Raw genomic sequence first — 26,641 nt, forward strand, 5'->3', positions numbered from 1 at the left:
GGAGTAAGATTAGTACTGTAAAGTAGAAGTTATCCTAAAATTTTACCTGCACGCGGTGGAGTAAGATTAGTACAGTAAAGTAGAAGTTATCCTGAAATTTTACCTCCACGCAGTGGAGTAAGATTAGTACAATAAAGTAGAACTTATCCTAAAATTTTAACTACAAGCGGTGGAGTAAGATTAGTACAGTAAAGTAGAAGTTATCCTAAAATTTTAACTACTAGCGGTGGTTTTAGATTAGTACAGTAAAGTAGAAGTTATCCTAAAATTTTACCTGCACGCGGTGGAGTAAGATTAGTACTGTAAAGTAGAAGTTATCCTAAAATTTTACCTACACGTGGTGATGTATGATTAGTACAGTAAAGTAGAAGTTATCCTAAAATTTTACCTACACGTGGTGGAGTAAGATTAGTACAGTAAATTAGAAGTTAACCTAAAATTTTACCTACACGTGGTGGAGTAAGATTAGTACAGTAAAGTAGAAGTTATCCTAAGATTTTACCTACACGTGGTGGAGTAAGATTAGTACAGTAAAGTAGAAGTTATCCTAAGATTTTACCTACACGTGGTGGAGTAAGATTAGTACAGTAAAGTAGAAGTTATCCTAAAACTTTACCTACACGCGGTGGAGTAAGATTAGTACAGTAAAGTAGAAGTTGTCCTAAAATTTTACCTACAAGTGGTGGAGTAAGATTAGTACAGTAAAGTAGAAGTTATCCTAAAATTTTACCTACACGTGGTGGAGTAAGATTAGTACAGTAAAGTAGAAGTTATCCTAAGATTTTACCTACACGTGGTGGAGTAAGATTAGTACAGTAAAGTAGAAGTTGTCCTAAAATTTTACCTACACGTGGTGGAGTAAGATTAGTACAGTAAAGTAGAAATTATCCTAAAACTTTACCTGCACGCGGTGGAGTAAGATTTGTACAGTGAAGTAGAAGTCATTCTAAAATTTTACCTACTAGCGGTGGAGTAAAATTAGTACAGTAAAGTAGAAGTTATCCTAAAATTTTACCTACACGTGGTGGAGTAAGATTAGTACAGTAAAGTAGAAGTTTATCTTAGAATTTTACCTACACGCGGTGGAGTTAGATTAGTATAGTAAAGTAGAAGCTATCCTAAGATTTTACCTACACGCGGACGAGTCTCGTGTTGTTTTTTCAAAGTTTGCGTTTTAATAATTGTGAACATGACGTTTTACAGATATGGGGCTGGGTCATTCTCTGCGTCTCGCCTGGTACGCGGGATCACTAACGGCTTCAACACGGAGTTCCAGTTACAACAGGTTAGACTCCTATCCTCAGGCCGTTACTGTGTGAAGTTTACCTGACAAAATTTGTACCATTTGTTCTTATTCTGATGAACTTTGTAAGCTTTGGCTGGCTTAAATTTGCACTCTTTGTATGGATGGATTTTGCGCTCTTTGGAAGAAATTTACACTGTTAGTCTGGATGAAGTTTGCACTCTTTATCTAGGTGAAGTTTGTTCTCTTTGCCCGAAAGAAGTTTGCACTGCTTGTCTGAATGAAGTTTGCACTATTTATCTAGATGAAGTTTGCACTCTTTATCTGGATGAAGTTTGTACTCTTTGTCTAGCCGAAGTTTGTACTCTTTGTCTGGATAAAGTTCACATTATTGCCTGGATGAAATTTTCACTCATATTTCGAGATGATAATTGTACTCTCTGTCACCTTTATCAGAAGTTAGGACAAATTTTCGCTTGTGGAATACATCACACCGTTTTCTTCACATGACTATTACGTGTGAGTTGGTTTCTATTTGCCCAGTTAGAGGAGTTTATGAAGAAGTACCCTGATCAGGGCTCTGCAGCCTCGGCCTTTGCTCAAGCCGTGGAGAATATCCGCAGCAATATCAACTGGCTCAAAAACAACGAGAAGATCATCGCTGATTGGCTGAAGGAACAAGGTTGGTCAAGTACCCGTATGTCCCAAGTCCAGTGGAATCTAAAGTTACAGCTTCCCTACGATAATTATATTTTTGCCGGATAAATCACGTTTTAGAATGACACTGTGTAAATTGTACTTGTGAAAGCTCTGCGCTCAGCCAGCTGTGACTGAATGGCGAGTCCTGCTGTGTTGCTTTCGACATTCACTATCTTGTCGCTTACCATATGACAAGACAAGCGATAAGGCTGGAGAACAAAAGTAAGCGACAGTTAATAAGGAATTGTTGGAAGACAACAGGTAACAAGTCATTGAGGAATGGTTACAGGACAAAGGTAAGCGACAGCTAATGAGGAATTGTTGGAAGACACAAGGTGACAAGTCATTGAGGAACGGCTACAGAACAAATGTAAGCAACAGTTAATAACGAATTGTTAGAAGACAAAAGGTGACAAGTCATTGAGGAATGGCTACAGAACAAAGGTAAGCGACAGTTAATAAGGAATTGTTGGAAGACAACAGGTAACAAGTCATTGAGGAATGGCTACAGAACAAAGGTAACCAACAGTGAATAAGGAATTGTTAGAAGACAAAAGGTGACAAGTGATTGAGGGATGGCTACAGAACAAAGGTAAGCAACCGTTAATAAGGAATTGTTGGAAGACAAAAGATAACAAGTCATTGAGGAATGGCTACAGAACAAAGGTAAGCAACAGTTAATAAGAAATTGTTGGAAGACAAAAGGTAACAAGTCATTGTGGAATGGCTGGAGAACAAAGGTAAGCGACAGTTAATAAGGAATTGTTGGAAGACAACAGGTAACAAGTCATTGAGGAATGGCTGGAGAACAAAGGTAAGCGACAGTTAATAAGGAATTGTTAGAAGACAACAGGTAACAAGTCATTGTGGAATGGCTACAGAACAAAGGTAAGCAACAGTGAATAAGGAATTTTTAGAAGACAAAAGGTGACAAGTGATTGAGGGATGGCTACAGAACAAAGGTAAGCAACCGTTAATAAGGAATTGTTGGAAGACAAAAGATAACAAGTCATTGAGGAATGGCTACAGAACAAAGGTAAGCAACAGTTAATAAGGAATTGTTGGAAGACAAAAGGTAACAAGTCATTGTGGAATGGCTGGAGAACAAAGGTAAGCGACAGTTAATAAGGAATTGTTGGAAGACAACAGGTAACAAGTCATTGAGGAATGGCTGGAGAACAAAGGTAAGCGACAGTTAATAAGGAATTGTTAGAAGACAACAGGTAACAAGTCATTGAGGAACGGCTACAGAACAAATGTAAGCAACAGTTAATAACGAATTGTTAGAAGACAAAAGGTGACAAGTCATTGAGGAATGGCTACAGAACAAAGGTAAGCGACAGTTAATAAGGAATTGTTGGAAGACAACAGGTAACAAGTCATTGAGGAATGGCTACAGAACAAAGGTAACCAACAGTGAATAAGGAATTGTTAGAAGACAAAAGGTGACAAGTGATTGAGGGATGGCTACAGAACAAAGGTAAGCAACCGTTAATAAGGAATTGTTGGAAGACAAAAGATAACAAGTCATTGAGGAATGGCTACAGAACAAAGGTAAGCAACAGTTAATAAGGAATTGTTGGAAGACAAAAGGTAACAAGTCATTGTGGAATGGCTGGAGAACAAAGGTAAGCGACAGTTAATAAGGAATTGTTGGAAGACAACAGGTAACAAGTCATTGAGGAATGGCTGGAGAACAAAGGTAAGCGACAGTTAATAAGGAATTGTTAGAAGACAACAGGTAACAAGTCATTGTGGAATGGCTACAGAACAAAGGTAAGCAACAGTGAATAAGGAATTTTTAGAAGACAAAAGGTGACAAGTCATTGAGGAATGGCTACAGAACAAAGGTAAGCAACCATTAATAAGGAATTGTTGGAAGACAAAAGATAACAAGTCATTGAGGAATGGCTACAGAACAAAGGTAAGCAACAGTTAATAAGGAATTGTTGGAAGACAAAAGGTAACAAGTCATTGTGGAATGGCTGGAGAACAAAAGTAAGCAAAAGTTAATAAGGAATTGTTGGAAGACAAAAGATAACAAGTCATTGTGGGATGACTACAGAACAAAGGTAAGCAACAGTTAATAAGGAATTGTTGGATGACAAAAGATAACAAGTTATTGAGGAATGGCTGGAGAACGAAGGTAAGCAACAGTTAATAAGGAATTGTTGGAAGAGAAAAGATAACAAGTCATTGTGGAATGGCTGGAGAACAAAAGTAAGCAACAGTTAATAAGGAATTGTTGGAAGACAAAAGATAACAAGTCATTGCGGGAAGACTACAGAACAAAGGTAAGCAACAGTTAATAAGGAATTGATAGAAAACATAATACTTACTATGTCCTGGGGGGGATCTCTGGAAGATGAAGGGAAGCCGCCATTAAAAGATTGCTGGAGGACATCAGATAGCAAGACATGAAGGAATGACTGGAGAGCAAAGGTAAACAGTTCTCAACGAAATTGCTGGAGGACATATCACATAGTAAGTCCTGGATGAATGACTGAAAGATGAAGGTAAGTTGTCATTAAGGAATTTGTTAAAAGACATATCAGATAGCAAGACTTTGAGGAATGACCGGAGAATAAAGGTAAACATTGTCACACATTAAACATTGTTTAACGGTGGGATCTGTGATAGTATGCATTTAAGATTTTTGATCCTTTGTTCATGCTTTGCACTTGCTTCAATTCATATTTTCTAAATTTGTGGGTCACTGTTTGAGTGAGTGAGTGAGTGCTTGGGGTTTAACGTCGTGCTGAACAATTTTTCAGTCATATGACGACGAAGGTATCCTTAGGGTGTATGTAATGTGCCTCCTCGCGCGGGACGGATTTCCACCGCTCTTTTATCTAGTGCTGCTTCACTTAGACGCCTTACAGAAAGCAAGTAAGCCGCCCCGCCAGGGCCACTATACTGATACGGGTCAACCAGTCGTTGCACTATCCCACTGTTTCAATGTTCGGGTACTCTGTAAACGCTTCTAAGGAAAACGGCAACCAACAACCTGATGTAATTGTGAATTACTGCTGTGTACTTGACGTCACTGTTGATGAAAACAGATACACAGAAAGTCGGGCATGTTTCAGGAAACAACAAAAATCGTGAGTTGTGTCATCCTGTGTGCGCTAAGCTGAAAGGTAAAAACGCATTCTGTAGAGATAAATCTATGAAGAAAGTTACGAAATAGATACGAGGTTTAGTAACTGTATTTTCAGACAAGCCAGATGATAAGGTGACAGACGTCCGCCTGCCGACCTCCCTTTCACCCTTGGAGTACCACGTCGAGCTTAAGCCTGACTTCTACGGAGATGACCCTGAAGCCTTCTCACTCCAAGGGTCTGTGACAATCCGCATGGAGTGTAAAGAGGCTACCAACAACATCACTTTGCACATTAATAAGCTAACGGTCGACCCTGCCAGTCTTACTGTGCAGAACGCGGCGGGAGTTGACTTACCTCACGACACGCCCCGTGAGGACAAGGATCGTCAGTTTTACATCATCCCCTTACCCCAGAACCTTACACCAGGGCAGGAGTACATAGTCACCATGCACTTCACCGGACCCCTCAAGGACGACCTCAGGGGTCTGTACCTCAGTCAGTATAAGAGGGACGACCAAACTGTGTATGTATTCTGCCCCGCTATTTATGACTGATACGTCCGTCAAGAAATCCACTACGTTTACAAGTGCATGCCTACCATAGCAGCGAGCTCCAGTGTTTTGGCATTTCTAATGCTTCTTCCAAATTACTACACTATGTTTCCTTCATAGTTATTGTTTTCGTTAACGTTTTCTTTAGTTTTGCCTGAACATAGCCATTCTTGACATGCTTGACCGGCCAATTCTCTCAATAACTTGATTGAACATATCAGCTCTTTGCTGTAACGTTTTTACCCTTTGTTCTAACATCTATTGTTTGTTTCCCTGGCTCTACGCTTGTATTTGCCGTTTCTACTCTATTTGCTCGACCATCTCTACTTCTTGTTTTGCGCTCTCCGCTGCTTGTTTATCTGTTTCAACGCCTTTTTGTTGTCTCGACTCCTTGTGCTGCTGTCTCAACTCTTTGTGCTACTGTCTCAACTACCTGTGCTGCTGTCTCACCTCCTTGTGCTGCTGTCTCAGCTCCCTGTGCTGCTGTCTCAACTCCTTGTCCTGTTATCTCAACTCTTTGTGCTGCTGTCTCAACTCCCTGTGCTAGTATCCCAGCTCCTTGTGCTGCTATCTCAACTCTTAGTGCTACTGTTCTCAGCTCCTTGTGCTGCTGTGTTACCTCCTTGTGCTGCTGTTTCAACTCTGTGCTGCTGTCTCGACTCCTTGTGCTGCTGTCTCACCTCCCTGTGCTGCTGTCTCAACTCTTTGTGCTGTTGTCTCATCTCTTTGTGTTCCTGTCTCAACTCTTTGTGCTGTTGTCTCAACTCCTTGTGCTGCTGTCTCAACTCTTTAAATGGTAGCGTCTGCTCATTGTGCTGCTATCTCAACTCTTTGTGCTGATATCTCAACTACATGTGCTGCTGTCACAACTCCTTGTGCTGCTGTCTCAACTCTTTGTGCTGCTGTCTCAAATCCTTGGGCTGATATCTCAACTCTCTGTCCTGCTGTCACAACTATCTGTCCTGCTGTCACAACTACCTGTGCTGCTGTCTCAACTCCTTGTGCTGATGTCTCAACTCTTTAATTGGTAGCCTCTGCTCATTGTGCTGCTGTCTAAATTCTTTGTGCTGCTGTCTCAACTCTTTGATTTGTAGCCTCTGCTCCTTTGGTTGCTGTCTCAATTATTTAATTTGTTGTCTCTACTCCTTCTGTTGCCCTCTTGATCTGTTTCTTGAGTTGCTGTTTCTACTCCAGCTCTACCTCTTGGCGTACCCACCTCTTGCTACGCCGTCATTACTTCATGTTTTGCCGTCGTCACTCTGTTTTGGTCACCTCTTCTCTCAGATATATGACCACCAGCTTGTCCCAGCCTGCTGATGCCCGCAATACTCCACTATTCGTGTTGTCCTCTGTACTTTCTGAACGTGAGCTTGTTCTTTCAGACATATGACCATCAATTAGTCCCAGCCTACAGATGCCCACAAAGCCTTCTCTTTCTTTTGACGTCTCCACTTCTTTTGCTTTCCTCTCTACTTCCTGAATGTCTGCTGGTTCTTTCCGACATATGACCATCACTTACTCCTAGCCTACGGATGCCCACAAAGCCTTCCCTTTCTTTTGATGTCTCCACTTCTTGTGTTTTCCTCTCTATTTCCTGAATGTCTGCTTGTTCTTTCAGTCATATGACCATCGGTTAGTCCTAACCTTCGGATGCCTACAAAACCTTCTCTTTCTTCTGTTGTTCCCACTATTTGTCTTTTCCTGTCTATTTCCTGAATGTGAGCTTGTTCTTTCAGACACATGACCATCAGTTAGTCCCAGCCTACAGATGCCCACAAAGCCTTCTCTTCCTTTTGATGTCTCCACTACTTGTGATTTCCTCTCTACTTCCTGAATGTGAGCTTGTTCTTTCAGACATATGACCATCAGTTACTTCCAGCCTACAGATGCCCACAAAGCCTTCTCTTTCTTTTGATGTCTCCGCTACTTGTGATATCCTCTATTTCCTGAATGTGAGCTTGTTCTTTCAGACATATGACCATCTGTTACTTCCAGCCTACATATGCCGACAAAGTCTTCTCTTTCTTCTGTTCTTCCCACTACTTGTGTTTTCCTCTCTACTTCCTGAACGTGTGCTTGTTCTTTCAGATACATAACCATCAGTTACTCCCAGCCTACTGATGCCCACAAAGCCTCCCCTTTCTTCTGTTGTTCCCACTATTTGTGTTTTCCTTTGTACTTCCTGAACTTCTAATTGTTCTTTCAGATACATGGCCACCACTCAGTTCCAGCCTACAGATGCTCGCAAAGCCTTTCCTTGTTTTGACGAGCCGGCCTTGAAGGCGGAGTTTAACATTATCCTTCTGAGGAAGCCTGACAGAATCTCACTGTCTAACATGCCCATTGTCAGGACTGTAAACAGGTACGGGATGTTGTGTGTGTGTTTGGTGCTGAGGGTGGGGCGTGAGGGGTTGTCTGGGGAGTAGGGTCGGGGGTGGGGGGTGGATTATCTGTTGGACTGTTTTAAAAGGAAATAAATTTCTTAGCTTAACCATACTGGAAATGAAAATTCAGTACCTTTGGCGTAAGAACATTTTAAATTGTTTATATTTTTTCTTAAGAAACTATAAGGTCTAAAAAAGGGAGAAAAAAAACAAGTAAAAGCTGGACCTTTCCTAGTTACTACCATTTTGTAAACTTACATTATAATTAAACATATGGTCCATTAGCCAGTGAGAAGACAGGGCTCCGGAAAATCCGCTTACGTAATTGGCAAAAATTATATAGCGCCTTCCTGTAGCTGACATTTGACAGTAGATACTGAGAGCGAGACAGATACTGAAACCAATGAAGGCTATACATTTTTATCTCCATAGGTTAAAGAGTTCAGGTCTAACTAGTGGCGGCAAGTTATTGTATGTCTACTGTGTTGAGCATACCATTACACGCTTACAAAAAGGCGTAACAAATCATGAACAGAAACCTGAATATTCTGAATTGTTTGGGCTTAACATCGTTTGAGGGTTTTTTGTCTTTTGTAAGGTCTAGCTGTAAGGCAATAATTAACTGTAATTATTCAATAATTCGCCGATGGCTTTATGTCAAAAGGTAGTTATGCTAGTTAACGAAGATTGGACAATTTTTCCGGGACTTTCCGGGTTCCGTCACCATACCATACCATGACGTAAATGACGTCATCGATGAGCCTACTGTGAACCCAGGAGAAGCCTAGCGCCCTCTCCCATTCCTACCTCCATTTGGAACTATATCCCCTATGACGTCACAACTGCAGGTTACTTTAAAGACACATTTACGCTGAGAAACTTTCGTACTTCTATGTGTTAGCACACATCGTAAACCGCACATGAAGAAATAAAAAGCAAACGTTTCGTGTATCCTTTAAGGCTGATTCTTGACCCAGGGGTCTGGAGGTCAAGGGCATGGCAAAAAGTTGAGATGATTTCTACAAACGAACATCCTGCAAACAAATGGAATGTTCGTGTCATCAACCCACGTACACATAAGTTGTATGGGTCCATGGAGATGAAGATAAATGACGATTTCATTCGTTTTTTTTTAACTGGATGCCGGCGGTATAAGTGGTCGAGGTGGAATAGATTGTCACGGAACAAACTACGCTGGCTGTCTGTCGTATAGGTCCCGGGTTCGAATACAAATCCAGCTGGGCCGGATGTGTGCTTGGCTAGGACTGTAGAATTTGTTTTGCATATAAATCTGATCATCGCCGAGAGGACTATTAAACATCAGAGTTAGAATTAAAACTCCAGTTAGATAAATGACAGAAAACATATCAACCTATCTTAAAATTAAAAAAAAATAAAACCTTGACATGGTGAATGTGTTGCAGACAAGAAGCGTGTTTCTGCCCCCCCCCCCACTCCTCCCTCCCCTCCCACCTTAATTTCTTTCATAAATAGCACGTTATATACAGAAACTAGAACTGATACACACGCGAGAAATAAAGCTGCGGTTGGGCTAAAGCTATCATGAACGCTTGTGTTCTTTCTCTCTCAGGCCGGACGGTTTTGTGGCTGACGTTTACCAGAAAACCGTTAAGATGTCAACCTACTTACTGGCATTCATCATCTGTGACTTTACATACAGGGAAAAAATAACTGACGGAAATACGACGGTAAGTGAAGAGCAATGGACGTCCGAACGTGTATAGCCTAAATGTATCTATGTACAGAAGCAGTTTTTCAGGCATATGACGACGAGCAGTCTGTAGGTGAGTGTAAGGCCAACAGATACTCTATCTTTTTGTGTTAGGGCGAATCCATGCCAGAAAAGTGCTGCCGTCACTGAGGTGTCATGCCAAAGACACCAGACGTGACACCCCACCTACATTGTGCCAACCAGTCCTGTTTCCTTACTCTAATCCCTCAGGAGAGACACAGGACATCTGAATAACCGAATTAGCTATATGAATAGCTGTAAGTGCACTGGAATTTAACGTGCAAAATAAGTCAAAAAAACTATAGGGCTGTTTCATACGTTGTGTTTCTAGCTGAAGTGCAGTGTACTGCTATGAAGCTGAAGTCGACATACCCAATGCAGGTTGAGATTGGTCGACATGTCCCCAACTTTCGTTTGTTCATAATGTATGCACATGGTAACCGTCTATCTTCCTCCACAGTATCGGGTCTACGCTAGACCGGAAGCCATCGATCAGGCCGAGTACGCGCTGGAGACCGGTGTGAAAATCCTTCAATACTTCGAGACGTACTTCAACATCTCTTTCCCACTGCCCAAATTAGGTAAGGCTTTGTATGTCTCGATTCTATAGGTCGGCTCTTCTCTGCATATTGTGATTTTTCTGCAAAAACATCAACCATAGAAGAAAATCGATAAGAAAAATAATTAAATGCATTGTACCTTGTTTTACCTTCAACATCATCATAAAGATGTGTAGTATGGTAAGATTACGTGCTCATAAATTCACGTCCATCTTCAGATATGATCGCTATTCCTGACTTTTCTGCTGGAGCTATGGAGAACTGGGGCCTGATCACGTACAGAGAGACGGCTATGTTGTATGATCCCCTGACGTCGTCAGAGGGAAACAAGGAAAGAGTGGCTATCGTTGTATCCCATGAGCTAGCCCACATGGTGAGTTGTCTTCAGTTCAGAGCACTTGAGCGCATCAGAGCACTTGAGCATAGTAAACCAGAACAGAATTGGGAATTAAACAAATGGAGTAGGAATTGGAGGATATAAGTCAAATGAGAAAACATTCTCCAATAAACCAGTAAGTGACACAGTCATTGGATGTAGCCAATCGCTCCTTCATTTTCCCTTTCAGTGGTTTGGCAACTTAGTGACGCCGAGCTGGTGGGACGATCTCTGGTTGAACGAAGGATTCGCCACGTTTGTGGAGTACATTGGTGTGGATCATGCTCATCCTGACTGGAAGATGGTAAGTTACCGACGCTTGTAGGCTAATCACTTCCTGATTTGCTTACTTCTGTAAGTTTCACGATCTAAGATGGTAAGTTACCGACGCTTGTAATCACTTCCTGATTGGCTTACTTCTGTAAGTTTCACGATAGAAGATGGTCAGTTACCGACGCTTGTAATCACTTCTTGATTTGCTTACTTCTGTAAGTTTCACGATGGAAGATGGTAAGTTACCGACGCTTGTAATCACTTCCTAATTGGCTTACTTCTGTAAGTTTCACGATAGAAGATGGTAAGTTACCGACGCTTGTAATCACTTCCTGATTTGCTTACTTCTGTAAGTTTCACGATGGAAGATGGTAAGCTACCGACGCTTGTAATCACTTTCTAATTGGCTTACTTCTGTAAGTTTCACGATGGAAGATGGTAAGTTACCGACGCTTGTAATCACTTCCTGACTGGCTTACTTCTGTAAGTTTTACGATGGAAGATGGTAAGTTACTCAAGTTTGTAATCACTTCCTGATTGGCTTACTTCTGTATGTGTTACACGGACGATAGAACATGATGAACAAATCAGCCTTGTAATGACTCCCTGTTGAGGATAGCTATCTTAAGTTTCACACGGACGATGGAAGATGATGAGCAAATCAGCCTTGTAATGACTCCCTGTTGAGGATAGCTATCTTAAGTTTCACACGGACGATGGAAGATGATGAGCAAATCAGCCTTGTAATGACTCCCTGTTGAGGATAGCTATCTTAAGTTGTATACGGACGATAGAAGATGGTGAGCAAATCAACCTTGTAATGACTCCCTGTTGAGGATAGCTATGTTAAGTTGCACACGGAGGATAGAGGATGGTGAGCAAATCAACGTTGTAATGACTCCCTGTTGAGGATAGCTACTTTAAGTTGCACACGAGCTAAGGAAGATACGTAATAACTGGAAGAGTAAAGACCGAATAGAAACAAGGAAAATAAGAAGAAGGAAATGAATGCTTCAGTGTTAACACGAAAAGGGTTGGTCGTGAGTTTCCTCCAGTGTTAACACGAAAAGGGTTGGTCGTGAGTTTCCTCCAGTGTTAACACGAAAAGGGTTGGTCGTGAGTTTCCTCCAGTGTTAACACGAAAAGGGTTGGTCGTGAGTTTCCCCCAGTGTTAACACGAAAAGGGTTGGTCGTGAGTTTCCTCCAGTGTTAACACGAAAAGGGTTGGTCGTGAGTTTCCTCCAGTGTTAACACGAAAAGGGTTGGTCGTGAGTTTCCTCCAGTGTTAACACGAAAAGGGTTGGTCGTGAGTTTCCTTCAGTGTTAACACGAAAAGGGTTGGTCGTGAGTTTCCTCCAGTGTTAACACGAAAAGGGTTGGTCGTGAGTTTCCCCCAGTGTTAACACGAAAAGGGTTGGTCGTGAGTTTCCTCCAGTGTTAACACGAAAAGGGTTGGTCGTGAGTTTCCTCCAGTGTTAACACGAAAAGGGTTGGTCGTGAGTTTCCTTCAGTGTTAACACGAAAAGGGTTGGTCGTGAGTTTCCTTCAGTGTTAACACGAAAAGGGTTGGTCGTGAGTTTCCTCCAGTGTTAACACGAAAAGGGTTGGTCGTGAGTTTCCTCCAGTGTTAACACGAAAAGGGTTGGTCGTGAGTTTCCTTCAGTGTTAACACCAAAAGGGTTGGTCGTGAGTTTCCTCCAGTGTTAACACGAAAAGGGTTGGTCGTGAGTTTCCTCCAGTGTTAACACGAAAAGGGTTGGTCGTGAGTTTCCTCCAGTGTTAACACGAAAAGGGTTGGTCGTGAGTTTCCTCCAGTGTTAACACGAAAAGGGTTGGTCGTGAGTTTCCTTCAGTGTTAACACGAAAAGGGTTGGTCGTGAGTTTCCCCCAGTGTTAACACGAAAAGGGTTGGTCGTGAGTTTCCTCCAGTGTTAACACGAAAAGGGTTGGTCGTGAGTTTCCTCCAGTGTTAACACGAAAAGGGTTGGTCGTGAGTTTCCTCCAGTGTTAACACGAAAAGGGTTGGTCGTGAGTTTCCTCCAGTGTTAACACGAAAAGGGTTGGTCGTGAGTTTCCTCCAGTGTTAACACGAAAAGGGTTGGTCGTGAGTTTCCTCCAGTGTTAACACGAAAAGGGTTGGTCGTGAGTTTCCTCCAGTGTTAACACGAAAAGGGTTGGTCGTGAGTTTCCTCCAGTGTTAACACGAAAAGGGTTGGTCGTGAGTTTCCCCCAGTGTTAACACGAAAAGGGTTGGTCGTGAGTTTCCTCCAGTGTTAACACGAAAAGGGTTGGTCGTGAGTTTCCTTCAGTGTTAACACGAAAAGGGTTGGTCGTGAGTTTCCTTCAGTGTTAACACGAAAAGGGTTGGTCGTGAGTTTCCCCCAGTGTTAACACGAAAAGGGTTGGTCGTGAGTTTCCCCCAGTGTTAACACGAAAAGGGTTGGTCGTGAGTTTCCCCCAGTAAGTGACACGGTCTTTACTTCCACCATAGTGTAGGCCGCCGTCGTATAAGTGAAATATTCTTGAGTACAGCGTAAAACACCCATCAGATAAATAAATAAAACGGTTGGCTGGCTACATTTGCCATGATTTGCCTGCTGGCTACATTTGCAATGAGTTCCTGCTGGCTACATTTGCAATGATTTGCTTAGTTGGTGTTTAATGCTGTAAGGTGGGTTGTGCATAGGTGGGCGGTTTTATAAACAAACGGTGGGGCAGTGTAAAAGTTAAAAACTAAGTAAAACATAACTACTTCGTTAATAATTGGGATGAATTATCGACCTCATTTCGTGTCTTTCCGCTGCAGCATGACACTTACGTGCAGAGTGAAGTACACAGAGCCTTCCAGCTGGATGGACTCGTGACGTCGCATCCCCTTTACGCCCCTGTCAATCACCCGGATGAGATATACTCGATATTTGATAGCATTTCATACTCCAAGGTAAGGCAGACATACAAAGGCATGCAGTAACAGACACTTACTTGTTCCAAGGTGCACAAGCATTTCAGGTCGGGATTAGCTTTTCTTCCACACTGAAATCTAACTGGCTTTTATTAAAAGAAGAGTGGCATTAAAATTGAAGATGATATTAAGAGTTAAGAGTTTAGAAGTGACCATGTTTAGCGATGCAAATGATGACGGCGATAATAGCAGGGATGACGACCATGATGACAAACTGTCTAAACGTTTGCTAAATTGTTGTTTAACAACGTTTAACATAAGTCTATCATTTTCTCCTGCTATCCAGGGTGCAGCTGTCATCAACATGATCAAAGCTTTCCTGGGAGAGAAGACTTTCCTCAAGGGCTTACAGGTGAGAGCAAAATACTGTGTCCAGCCACTGCCACCCACTGAAGTGCTGATCGTTGACAATCAGAACACCTGAGTCCTGGGTTGTCTGGCCAATGTTTATTCATTTATTCGATGGGTGTTTTATGTCGTACCCAAAGAATATTTCACTTACACGACAGCAGCCAGCATTATGGTTTGGAGGAAACCGGTCAAAGCCTGGGGGAATTCCGCTACCGCCCGACCTTCACTCGTACAGCCGGAGAGGACGACAGCATGAACTAGACTTGAACTCCGCATTGTTGAGAGGCTTCTTGTTCATGGCGCCGTGCTGGCATGCTAATCACGTCAGGCCAATGCGTGTTGGTCTTAGTGCTGACATTTGCTCGCCTCGACTGAGTTATGGCCGCTGTTACGGAAGTAAAATTTGCATTGAAAGTCAATATTTCTTGGGTTGAGAGCCATCCCGGTTTCCTCCACTGACCGCCCTCGCATAAACCGAAAACCTTGAGTATGGCGTTAAACAATATTCAATCAGTCAATCTATCAGTCAGTCTGCTAATCAATCAATCAGACCACTAAACCAACTGTTACTTATTTCAGAATTATTTGGTGGAGTTGTCTTTTGATGCCGCCTTCCATGACGATCTCTGGGACGCCCTCACAAAGGTAACGGAATTTTCACTAGTGCCTTCCTTCCTTGCTTCCCAATGCCTTCCTTCCATTCACCGGTTCATTCATACATTCCCTCCCCCTTGCCTTGATTCCATTCGCGCTTACCTCCCTTTACACAAAAAAATAATCTGTTAATTTTTCAGAACATCTGTTGATGGTAGAATATATCCTGTTATCATAACACAATATTCTGTCAAACATCACATAATACCCTGTTAGTTAAATAGAATCGTTATCTTGAATTTCTAGAAGATGTGTGTTATATTTAACAGAACAGTCAGCTGCAATAACAGAACACATTCTAACATCACTCAGATAACAGACTTTCGCTGAAATTCTGCATTATTTTTAATTTATTGCTCTCCTGTGCTGACAGCAAGCGACCGCGGACGGCAACCCTGTGGACGTGAAGGATGTGATGGACACGTGGATACTGCAGATGAATTACCCTGTGGTCACGTTCAGCCGCTCCCCCGGGGCTGTGGTGGTCAGCCAGCAGCGGTATCTCCAGGATCCGTCAGCTCAGGACACAGGCAAATACCCATCTCCTTACGGGTACGTGTTCGTTTGATTGGGTTAAATCTGAATGGGCTTGTTTGATTGGGCTTAGACTGGCCGTGTTTGATTTGATTAACTTGTTTCGTTTGGTTTGATTGAATCTGGTTTGGTTTGATTGGATCAAGTTCGATTGATGTGGTTTGATATAATTTTCATTGCTTGTGGTTTCAGTGATTTTGGTATCAATGCTTTGATTTATTTCGGTTTGAGTAGTCTTGGTTTAAATGGTTTTTGGTATAAATGGCTTTGGTGTGATTTTGCTGTGAGTGAATGATTTTGGTGTGAGTGATTTAGGAGTGAATGATTTCGGTGTGAGTGATTTAGGAGTGAATGGTTTTGGTGTGAGTGATTTTGGAGTGAATGATTTTGGTGTGAGTGATTTTGGAGTGAATGATTTTGGTGTCAGTGATTTTGGAGTGAATGATTTTGGTGTCAGTGATTTTGGAGTGAATGATTTTGGTGTCAGTGATTTTGGAGTGAATGATTTTGGTGTCAGTGATTTTGGAGTGAATGATTTTGGTGTCAGTGATTTTGGTGTCAATGATTTTGGTGCGAATGTGCGAATACTTTCTGTTTCTATGTCAAGCATGATAAATGATGTGTCAAAATCAAAGGGTTTAGATATTATTCTCTGCGGACAATCTTCCCCGTACTTCCACATTAACATCTTCGAGAAAACAGATTTTTACTTACTAAATCAAAATCTTTAACACCCTGTTAAAGGATGTAAGAACAGGCCTTCTTTTTCAAGCCGCTTCGGGACCGGTAGATCCAGGATCAATCCTTGGTCGAGTCACACCTAAGACTTTAAAAGAGGAAGTTGTAACTTCCTCCCTTGGCGTTCAGCATGAAAGGGATAGTGCAACGACTGGTTGAAAATCCGTCCTGCAACAAGGAGGCACATTACACGTGCATGCACCCTAATGATTCCTTCGTCGTCATATGACTGGAAAATTGTTGAGTACGACGTTAAACCCCAAGCAGTCACTCACTCTTTTTCAAGCTCCAACCCCAGAAATATACGTCCCCAAACCAGATGCAAAATAGCAATGCAGAAATTTAAAGTGTATCAACAACCTGGCTGTATTTTCACACAGTTCCTTGATGTTAACTTTTATATTGCTAAAACGTTTGAGGATTGTAAGGAACTTTATTTTAGACTTTTTGACATTTCTAAAACCTTTGAGGCGTAATATTTATATGCAACAGTCATTCATTCTTCAGTTCAGAGAAAAGGCTTCAGTTAGACTGAATTTCACCAATTGCTGTCTGGGAAGAACAGTTTCATTGTAAATTGACCGAACTGCATTGGATAAATCAGATATTATTATTGTTGTTGTTGTTGTTGTTATTATTATTGCTCATGTGTAACGTGTAACGCTATCTAGGTTGACCCGGTCATGGGCGTTCACACAACTATCTGTGTCACTAAGGTGCCGCCCTTATTTTTTTTTCTGAATACAGGTACACGTGGGAAGTCCCTGTGACCTTCACCTCCGACATAGAGATGGACTTTACCAATAGCCGCGTTCATTGGTTGAGGCGAGACCAAACAAACAGTAAGGAACACTTTTTTACAACACCCAAGTAAATCGTTTGATTATAGACTAGAGAAACATTAAAAAGTTTACGGGCACTGTCTTCCGTCGTGAATAAAAAGGTGTAACATCAACCTGCGGATGGTCGTGGATTTCCCCCAGGCTCTGTCCGGTGTCCCCCCTCCTTAGCACTGTCCCCAGCTGTTTTCTCTATAACTACTGTAAGGCACAGCGTAAAAGATTAATAAAAAAAAAAACAAATCACGAAGGACGCGGGTGATTGCAATAAGTGTTGTAGCCTGTCTGTCATTCATCACAACATAATTGTCAGCCAGTCTGTCTGTCATTCACCACAACATATTTGTCAGCCAGCCAGTCTGTCTGTTATTCACCACAACATATTTGTCAGCCAGTCTGTCTGTTATTCACCACAACATATTTGTCATCTAGCCTGTCTGTCATTCACCACAACATATTTGTCAGCCTGTCTGTCTGTCATTCACCACAACATATTTGTCAGTCAGTCTGTCTGTCATTCACCACAACATATTTGTCAGCCAGTCTCTCTGTCATTCACCACAACATATTTGTCAGCCAGTCTCTCTGTCATTCACCACAACATATTTGTCAGCCTGTCTGTCTGTCATTCACCACAACATATTTGTCAGCCTGTCTGTCTGTCATTCACCACAACATATTTGTCAGTCAGTCTGTCTGTCATTCACCACAACATATTTGTCAGCCAGTCTCTCTGTCATTCACCACAACATATTTGTCAGCCAGTCTCTCTGTCATTCACCACAACATATTTGTCAGCCTGTCTCTCTGTCATTCACCACAACATATTTGTCAGCCTGTCTGTCTGTCATTCACCACAATATATTTGTCTTTCTCAGTGTAGTTTATGGATCAGACATGATGTTGGTTTCACCTGAGGTAGCCATACCTGTTTGGTACAAGCATGTTTATAGGGTCAGTAGAAGTAAATTTAGACATGATAGCCTTTCTGCAAAGGTGGCTTTATTATACATTTTGATAAACTGAAAAAATCACCTGATATGGTGTTTCTCAAGTAACAAAACGCAAGGGAAAGGTCAATATATCGTAGACTCTCAGTTCAACTGAATATTGTCTTATGGCCAATTTAAAAGGGTGGTTTGGATTGTTTAGGAAAGAAAGAGAATTCAGCAGTCCACATTTTGTCTACATTTTCATGTACGCTATTAGTTGAATATTCTGTTGACCTGCACATCTACACGTAAGATTTGCAATGTTTTCAGCTGGGCTGATAAGAGTTTATCAACAGTTTACGCCCATTACTACGGTGAATTAAGGTAGATTAGCTCAGGTAAATTTGAAATGTTTATCAACAACAATGTCAGTGCAAGCATTTGATCAGATTTTTTGAGTCTCAATCAAGAATATTGATAATTGAAAGTACCGCCAAACACGAAGGGCTAAATTATTCTGTAATACTCTGCAGAGGGTAAATGTTGACTTTGAAATTAAAGGAAAGAAAAAACACTATTATGAAGTGAAATCCTTTTTTTTCAAAACTTACTACCTAGTAAATTGCATTTAAAATACTGGATGCTTCAGTGAGTGAGTTGAATGAATCACCTGATTTTGCTTTTCGGATGAGAGGGACAATCTCCTCTATCCAGACAGCTGACCTTGCAACGAACCGATGACTTCCGGAATTAAAGCCACCATGCAATTAAGACATCAAATTAAGAAGCAAGATGTAACTTAAACATCCATGGCACCCGCTGACAGATAAATGAGAGTGTGATAGTCCCTATGCAAGAATCAAAAGTCGTGCAGTTTCCTTGAAGTCAACAGTTAATAGTAAACTTTAAGTCTTCTGTCTGGCTACAAATAAAATTGCTAAGGCATTCCTTTTTGCCCCTGTAGCTCACCCCTGTAGCTCACCCTTCTCCCAGCCCAGATACGGCTAAAATGTCATCTTTCATCAGCAAATCTACCATTATAGTTGGAATTAGTTATGGAAGAATTCTGAAAGCTAAATACTCCGTTCCTGAGTTGATTGGGGATTCAAATAGCGCTGTTATGAGAGTAGGCAATATATGAGTTAGCACACTGAACAACAGGTACGTTTGTTAAAGGGGACATAACCCATACAAAGCTACCAATCTGTGAGGACTATCATATGGAAACATGCACTAAAGACATTTACCACCAAATAAAAAGCAAGATTTGGCCACCTTCAGGGGTGCCAATATGTGAAATTTTGGGCCTTGGCATCATGAACTAATAATGCTCTCTGACTTTTTTCTTCAGTCACGATCAGTAATCCGAATATCCTTCCGCCAGAGAACGATGGACTGTCATGGGTAATCGGCAATGTCCGGCAGAATTGTTATTATCGAGTCAACTACGACATGACCAACTGGGAGGCTCTCATTAAACAGTTGAAGAGAGACCATACGGTACTGTCTTGCTAAAATTATTTATTTATTTACTTACTTCTGTGGTCCTCTGTTAATTATGCCCTGTGGTCATGTAACTAGAATGTACAAGATCTTTCTACATAAAGTCTCGTACAAAGCCGTCAGTTTCACGTTACCACAGGGTACCAAGGGAAGCAGTCAAAACGTGAACGGAAAAACCGCGTCATACACGTATAAAGACATTGAAGTCAAATTTGAATTGCGCTCACCAGTTTGCCGGCTCATCAAACTTCATGCTCACCGATTTAAATAGGCTCATTAGCGGAAACCAAAAAGTTTATATCACTTTAATTATAGCATAGTTTTGAACCGTTGAACAAACTGCCTACTGGAGACCAGGCAATGCGAAACAGGCGAGATTCAGCGAGACTAAGTGTACACGTAAATGGATCGTGTCTACACACTCGTAAATGCGGCTGCGCATGCTCAATGAGCCCTGGACACAAGGCGATGTGACCCATTGCAATGTTTACATTATATTTCAGATTTGTTATTGGCAAAATGTTTGTGTTGTGTAGAGAAATTTAGAAGTCAAATAATCATATTTGTTCTCTTTTCTTTTGTTCACAGAAAATTGATCCAGTTAATAGAGCCCAAATCATCAGCGACTCGTGGAGTTTAGCGAAGTAGGTTTTTATGTTCAGTATTTATGTGACATTTACCGTATGTCCTCAAAACAACGAAAGGGCAGTCTACGCCATTAGATTATTTATGGTGGGTCTAAAAAGGAAATTTTGAGCTGAATAAAGACATAATTGAATAGAAGAAATAGTACATTTCATTTAAAAAATGAATATACCATGTGCAATGATACCATTGACTGAAACTGTCGCACTCCGTGTTGTATTTTGTGAGCCACCTTTGCGCAGTCGCGTGACTAGATATCAAATATCGCTCTAAGCAATGGACAACTTCTTCATGAGAACGAACAAGTAAATATAACTTCAGCTGACCATTTTCACAATTCTGTGTTATTTCCTTGTTTGAAAGTTTTTCCATAAATGAATGAATGAAGATGGGTAGGAATATGACTTAACGCTGCTCTTCATAAATCGTGTTATCAAGATTGAAACGAAAAATTCCCAACAAAAATTGGTTTAGTGTTTAAGATAACCATATAGAATCGCCCATCTTCATTCACGCGAAGTGTTCCTTAGTCCCACGACCAGCCCGGATAGCACAGTTGGTAGAGCGCCCGCTTCGGGAGTGATAGATCCAGGACCAATCCCGGTCGAGTCCCACCTAAGACATTAAAAGAGGTGCTTGACGTTCAGCATGAAGGGCATAGTGCAATCTATATCAGCTCAACCTATATAATGGCCTTCAGTAAGTCGTCCCAGAGAAGCAGCACTAGATAAAAGAGCGGTGGAAATCCATCTTGCAACAAAGAGGCACATTACATAAACACTAAGGATTCCTTGGTCGTCATATAACTGAAAAATTGTTAAGTACGACGTTAAACCCCAAACACTCACTCACTCACTCTTAGTCCCACGAGTGAATGCGTCCAAACAGACGCTTCTACATATATATTGGTTTAAGTTGGATTACATTTAAAGCTAAAGCCCGATATCAGCTTTTTGAAACGGATCTCAGCGTTATAGGATCTTAGATCAAGTGACTAAATTGCCGTCATTTCCAGATCGGGACAGCTTGACCAGAGGATCGCTCTGAAGACCATAGAATATCTGGAGAACGAAGACGAGGACGTTCCGTTCAGCACAGCCCTAACAGAGCTCAACTATGTCCGCAGAATGCTCAAAAAGACGGGCACTTTTGGCGCTCTCAGAGTAAGACCTGCGGCCTGTGGCGTTTTTAAATTTACTTTTAGCCCAATCCCAAAAGTCCAGTCTTCTTTACAAAGCAACATATTGAAATTACGGTCAAGATTTTATCGAATTTCTACATATATTGGTTTAATTTGGATTACATTTAAAGCTAAAGCCCGATATCACTTTTTGAAACGGATCTCAGCGCTATAGGATCTATGTATTTATTTGATAGGTGTTTTACCCCGTAATCAAGAGTACCGCATAAATCACTAATCAAATAAATATTCAAACATAACATTTCACTTTTAAGACATATACACATGCGTACTGAATCATAGACAGCGATGTGTTTTACCGTTATCTTTGTCCTTTTATGCGGCCTGTTCAGAATGTGTTGGTGATTTTGCTCTAACTGTAAGTTGCCTGAGGTTGTGATTTTGCTGTGACTGTGAGTTGGCTGAGGTTATGGTTTTGCTGTGACTGTGAGTTGGCTGAGGTTGTGATTTAGCTGTGACTATGAGTTGGCTGAAGTTGTGATTTTGCTGTGACTGTAAGTTGGCTGTGATTGTGACTGTTAAGCTGTATCTCCTGTCACACAATATCTCCTGTTACATAATATCTCCTGTTACATAATATCTCCTGTTACACAATATCTCCTGTTACACAATATCTCCTGTTACACAATATCTTCTGTCACACAATATCTCCTGTTACATAATATCTCCTGTTACATAATATCTCCTGTTACACAATATCTCCTGTCAAACAATATCTCCTGTTACATAATATCTCCTGTTACATAATATCTCCTGTTACATAATATCTCCTGTCACACAATATCTCCTGTTACATAATATCTCCTGTTACACAATATCTCCTGTTACACAATATCTCCTGTTACATAATATCTCCTGTCACACAATATCTCCTGTTACATAATATCTCCTGTTACACAATATCTCCTGTTACATAATATCTCCTGTTACACAATATCCCCTGTTACATAATATCTCCTGTTACATAATATCTCCTGTTACATAATATCTCCTGTTACATAATATCTCCTGTTACACAATATCTACTGTCACACAATATCTCCTGTTACACAGGCTTTTATGACGAAGATGATTTCTCCCCTGTACATGAAGATGGGATGGGATAACACCAATGCGACTCACCTAGAAACGTAAGTACATCATAAAACATTTGAATGGAATAAGATACATGTGGAACAGAAAATAAAACATATTCAGAATAGAAACGAATATATATATAGGGAGAACAGAACGGGTTAGGTGTAGAATAAAGTAAAATACATGTTGAGTAGAAAAGAACACATGAAGAATAAGCTTCAACAGATGTAGAGCATGGTAAATACATGTACATGTACAGGTGGGATAGAATGCGTGTAGATAGATTACATCACATGTAGAAAAGAAAATGATATATTACTTGTAGAAAAGAAAATGATACATTACATGTAGGAAAGAAAATGATACATTACATGTAGGAAAGAAAAGAATACATTACACGTAGAAAAGAAAATGATACATTCCATGTAGAAAAGAAAATGATACATTACATGTAGGAAAGAAAATGATACATTACACGTTGGAAAGAAAAGGATACATTACATGTAGAAAAGAAAATGATACATTACATGTAGAAAAGAAAATAATACATTTCATGGAGGAAAGAAAAGGATACATTACACGTTGGAGAGAAAAGGATACATTACATGTAGGGAAGAAAAGGATACATTACATGTAGGACAGAAATGATACATTAAATGTAGAAAAGAAAATGATACATTACATGTAGAAAAGAAAAGAATACATTTAGAATAAAATTAAACAGAATACATGAAGAAAAGAATACACCTTGCACAGGATAGAACACGTCAAGTAGAACGGTATACATGTAGAATAGAAAACATGCAAAACAGAATCAAATATATGTAGAATAGAATATACGTAAAATAGAAGATAAAAGAATACATTTAGAATATATGCAGAACAGAATAGAATATATGTACATTAGAAAAGAAAACATTTAGAATAGAATATATGGAGACTATTTATTTAGTTGGTTGCTGTTTTACACCATACTCAAGAATATTTCATTTATACAAAGGCGGCCAGCATTATGGTGGAAGAATCCCGGCAGAGCTCAGGGAAACACACGACTATGCACAAGTTGCTGCCACAATTAAAACTCGATTCCAGAGTGTAAACATGCGAATGTTAAGAGTTAGGTCAAAAGTAAACAAAACTTAGGTATTGTTGCGTTTGTATTTTACATACGCGTATTTTGATTGGTTGCAGGTATATGCGATGGAATGTGCTTAGCGTGGCTTGTACCAATGAGCACAAAGATTGCGTGATGCAGGCGAAAAAGCTTTTCGCTGACTGGATGGCAGATGAAGATAACAACCCGTAAGTATATCACTCTCAATGCTCAGAGTCTGTGTTCTGTAACAGAAACAGCGATCACAATCAACAATGATAAAGGACTTCCACCAATCTCAAGGGCTGAATGTTCATACATGAATTAAATGTATATAATGCATATATCAATCTGTGCACCAGTACATGAGGTTGAGCTCTGTTGGAGGGCTCACTGGCTTAGACGATTAAAAACTCAAATGGTTAAACCGCTGACTCGGTTTAAGTGTTAAAGTGATGGATGAGATGGTAAAAGCGTTGGACCATGACCAATGATGTCGCGTGTTCGAATCCAACTCTCGCTGTATCTGCTATGTTTTGGAGTCTATGCTATTTGGCTAATGTACAGGCGTTTTTTTTTTTGTTTTTTTTTTGTTTTTTTTTTTGTTGAACTGGTTGAATCTGACGGGTCGACTGTACAATCTCACCTTGTGAACGCGACTTTATCAATGAGGTCGCGTATTCGAATCCAGCTGTCACCTTCACAAATGAGGTCGATTCAACCTTTCACTGTTTCGACTGCGGCCTTAAGCTAGGTACCTAGGAAGGTTATTTGGTCATTTTAAAAAAAAAACATTTTTAAAGGAAAACTATGTTCCAGGAGAGAGCTTTGTCTGTATGAAAGACACTTCCTATTAAAATCGCATTGACTAAACAGAAGAGAAAATGTTCACGTATCAGCGTTCACATACCATCCAATGAAAGATTACAGATGGGGTTTATGACAAGAGACCCAAGGGGCAAAATACCCCAGGATGAAAGATCTGTGGACAAAAGTCCCGACAAACGACATATGACCCAAGAGACAAAATACCCCAGGATAAAAGATCGTAGACAAAAGTTCCGACAAGCGACATATGACCCAAAAGACAAAACATTTTAAAAATATTGATCCGAACTTAAAATATCTGGTGTGCTGCACGTCTATAGGTCACGACTTGGTGGAGGAGTGGGACAGGAGTATCCTGCAGGATGCCTAAGAAAACTATGTTCCAGGAGAGAGTTTTGTCTGTATGAAAGGCACTTCCTATTAAAATCGCATGGACTAAACAGAAAAAAAATTGTTCATGCATCAGTGTTCACATACCATTCAATGAAACCGCATCAGTTTGTTCCTCAGTTTACCGTTGATCTGTATCGTTTAGGATTGACCGGAACTTTAAGTCCATAGTGTACTGCACGGCCATAGCTCACGGTGGGGTAGAAGAATGGGATTTTGCCTACAGGATGTACAAGAAGGCAAATGTGGCCTCAGAAGCTGTCCGGCTTCAGACGGCAATGAGTTGTTCTCAAGAGCCCTGGATACTCACAAGGTAATTAACTTGAACAATTGTAGTAACGCAAACGGCTGTTACACAAATGAACAACAGCAAACATCGGTTACCAATTACAACAACAACAACAACAACAGCTTTAACAATAATGGTAGCGAAAAACACGGATTATAACATAAATGAACAACAGCAAACACCAATATTACAAACAACAACAACAGCTTTAGCAATTGTTCAAAGCAAAACACAAATAATAACATTACCAAATAACAGCAAACACAAATATTGCCAGCAAAAACAACAGCTTTAACAGTTGTGATAACAAAAACAACGATTACAACATTAGCAAGTAACAGGAAACATTAATGTTATCAACAACAACATTAGCTGTAACAATTGTTGTAACGAAAACACCGATTATAACATAACTGAACAACAGCAAACATAAATGTTATCTGTAACAATGATTAAATCCGTTTGCCTACATATTTTAAAGTATTTAAGAACACGATCAATTCTTCAAATTAAAGGAAATATTTCTATCGTGTCACTGGTAGATTTTTGAAATATACATGCATAATGTAGGAGCGTGTTAAATATGAAAGATGAGAGGATTACAAAAGAGTTGGATGTAGTATGACAAGGACATGTTTCTAACGGCTGCTTCATCAGCGAGAAAATGAGGATTTACGTATTAAAACACATTTTCACAAAATGGGAAATTACAAATTTTATGGTTTTGTTCATAATATAACTGAACTAAATTGAAACCGAACGAATCTTCTCAGGGATAAGACTCTCGAAAACTCATTAAAATGAGGTTCATACGCACTCCTGAATGTCTTTTGCAGATACTTGGAGAGAACTCTTATACCCGAGGAGATAAGGAAGCAAGACGCTGTCTCTTGCATCACGAGCATATCGGCTAACGCGATTGGTCAGTCCCTGGCATGGGATTTTGTCAGGGCAAACTGGGACTACATGATGACAACGTGAGTTATTTGGATATTTGAAAGATTACAGATGGGGTTTATGACAAGAGGCCCAAGAGGCAAAATACCCCAGGATAAAAGATCTGTGGAGAAAAGTTCCCACAAGCGACATATGACCCAAAAGACAAAATACCCCAGGATAAAAGATCTGTGGACAAAAAGACCCGAAATACGATAACTGACCATAGAGACAAAACACCCCAGGATTAATGATCTGCGGACAAAAAGACCCGACAAACGATAACTGACTGAAGAGACAAAACACCCCAGGATAAAAGATCTGTGGACAAAAAGACCCGACAAACGATAACTGACCCTAGAGACAAAACAACCCAGGATAAAGATCTGTGGACAAAAGACCCGACAAATGACAAGTGACCCAAGAGACAAAATTCGCCAGGATATGAGATCTCTGGAGAAAAGACCCAAGGACAAATAACCCAAGAGACAAAATACCCCAGGATAAAAGACTTGTGGACAAAGGTCCCGACAAACAACATAATACCTATGGGACATAAAACCCAAACACAAATGGCTAAAGGGACAACGGATCCTATATAGGACAAGACCCAGTGACAAAAGACCCAAAAGACAAAATACCCAAGGTTAAAAGATCCATAGACAAAATCCGACAACCGACAAAAGATCTTATGTTTGGTTGCTGTGAACATATTACTTGTGAACC

At 40.6% G+C, this 26,641-nt stretch overlaps 1 protein-coding gene across 1 annotated transcript in view; it reads left to right on the forward strand.

Moving 5' to 3' along the window:
* The window catches only part of LOC135462985 (uncharacterized), a 131,484-nt gene that overhangs the window by 73,011 nt on the left and 31,832 nt on the right, over positions 1 to 26,641 (forward strand). The window contains 20 exon segments of the mRNA XM_064740310.1: positions 1,204 to 1,285; positions 1,787 to 1,925; positions 5,161 to 5,569; positions 7,804 to 7,959; positions 9,573 to 9,690; positions 10,195 to 10,315; positions 10,513 to 10,667; positions 10,861 to 10,974; positions 13,750 to 13,884; positions 14,192 to 14,257; positions 14,836 to 14,901; positions 15,284 to 15,462; positions 16,930 to 17,024; positions 19,305 to 19,453; positions 20,045 to 20,100; positions 21,117 to 21,264; positions 22,356 to 22,432; positions 23,571 to 23,681; positions 24,836 to 25,003; positions 25,816 to 25,956. Coding sequence (XP_064596380.1) covers positions 1,204 to 1,285; positions 1,787 to 1,925; positions 5,161 to 5,569; positions 7,804 to 7,959; positions 9,573 to 9,690; positions 10,195 to 10,315; positions 10,513 to 10,667; positions 10,861 to 10,974; positions 13,750 to 13,884; positions 14,192 to 14,257; positions 14,836 to 14,901; positions 15,284 to 15,462; positions 16,930 to 17,024; positions 19,305 to 19,453; positions 20,045 to 20,100; positions 21,117 to 21,264; positions 22,356 to 22,432; positions 23,571 to 23,681; positions 24,836 to 25,003; positions 25,816 to 25,956 — 2,685 coding nt within the window.

The sequence above is a fragment of the Liolophura sinensis genome, chromosome 2 (genome assembly GCF_032854445.1).
Source record: "Liolophura sinensis isolate JHLJ2023 chromosome 2, CUHK_Ljap_v2, whole genome shotgun sequence".
NCBI classification, from domain to species: domain Eukaryota; kingdom Metazoa; phylum Mollusca; class Polyplacophora; order Chitonida; family Chitonidae; genus Liolophura; species Liolophura sinensis.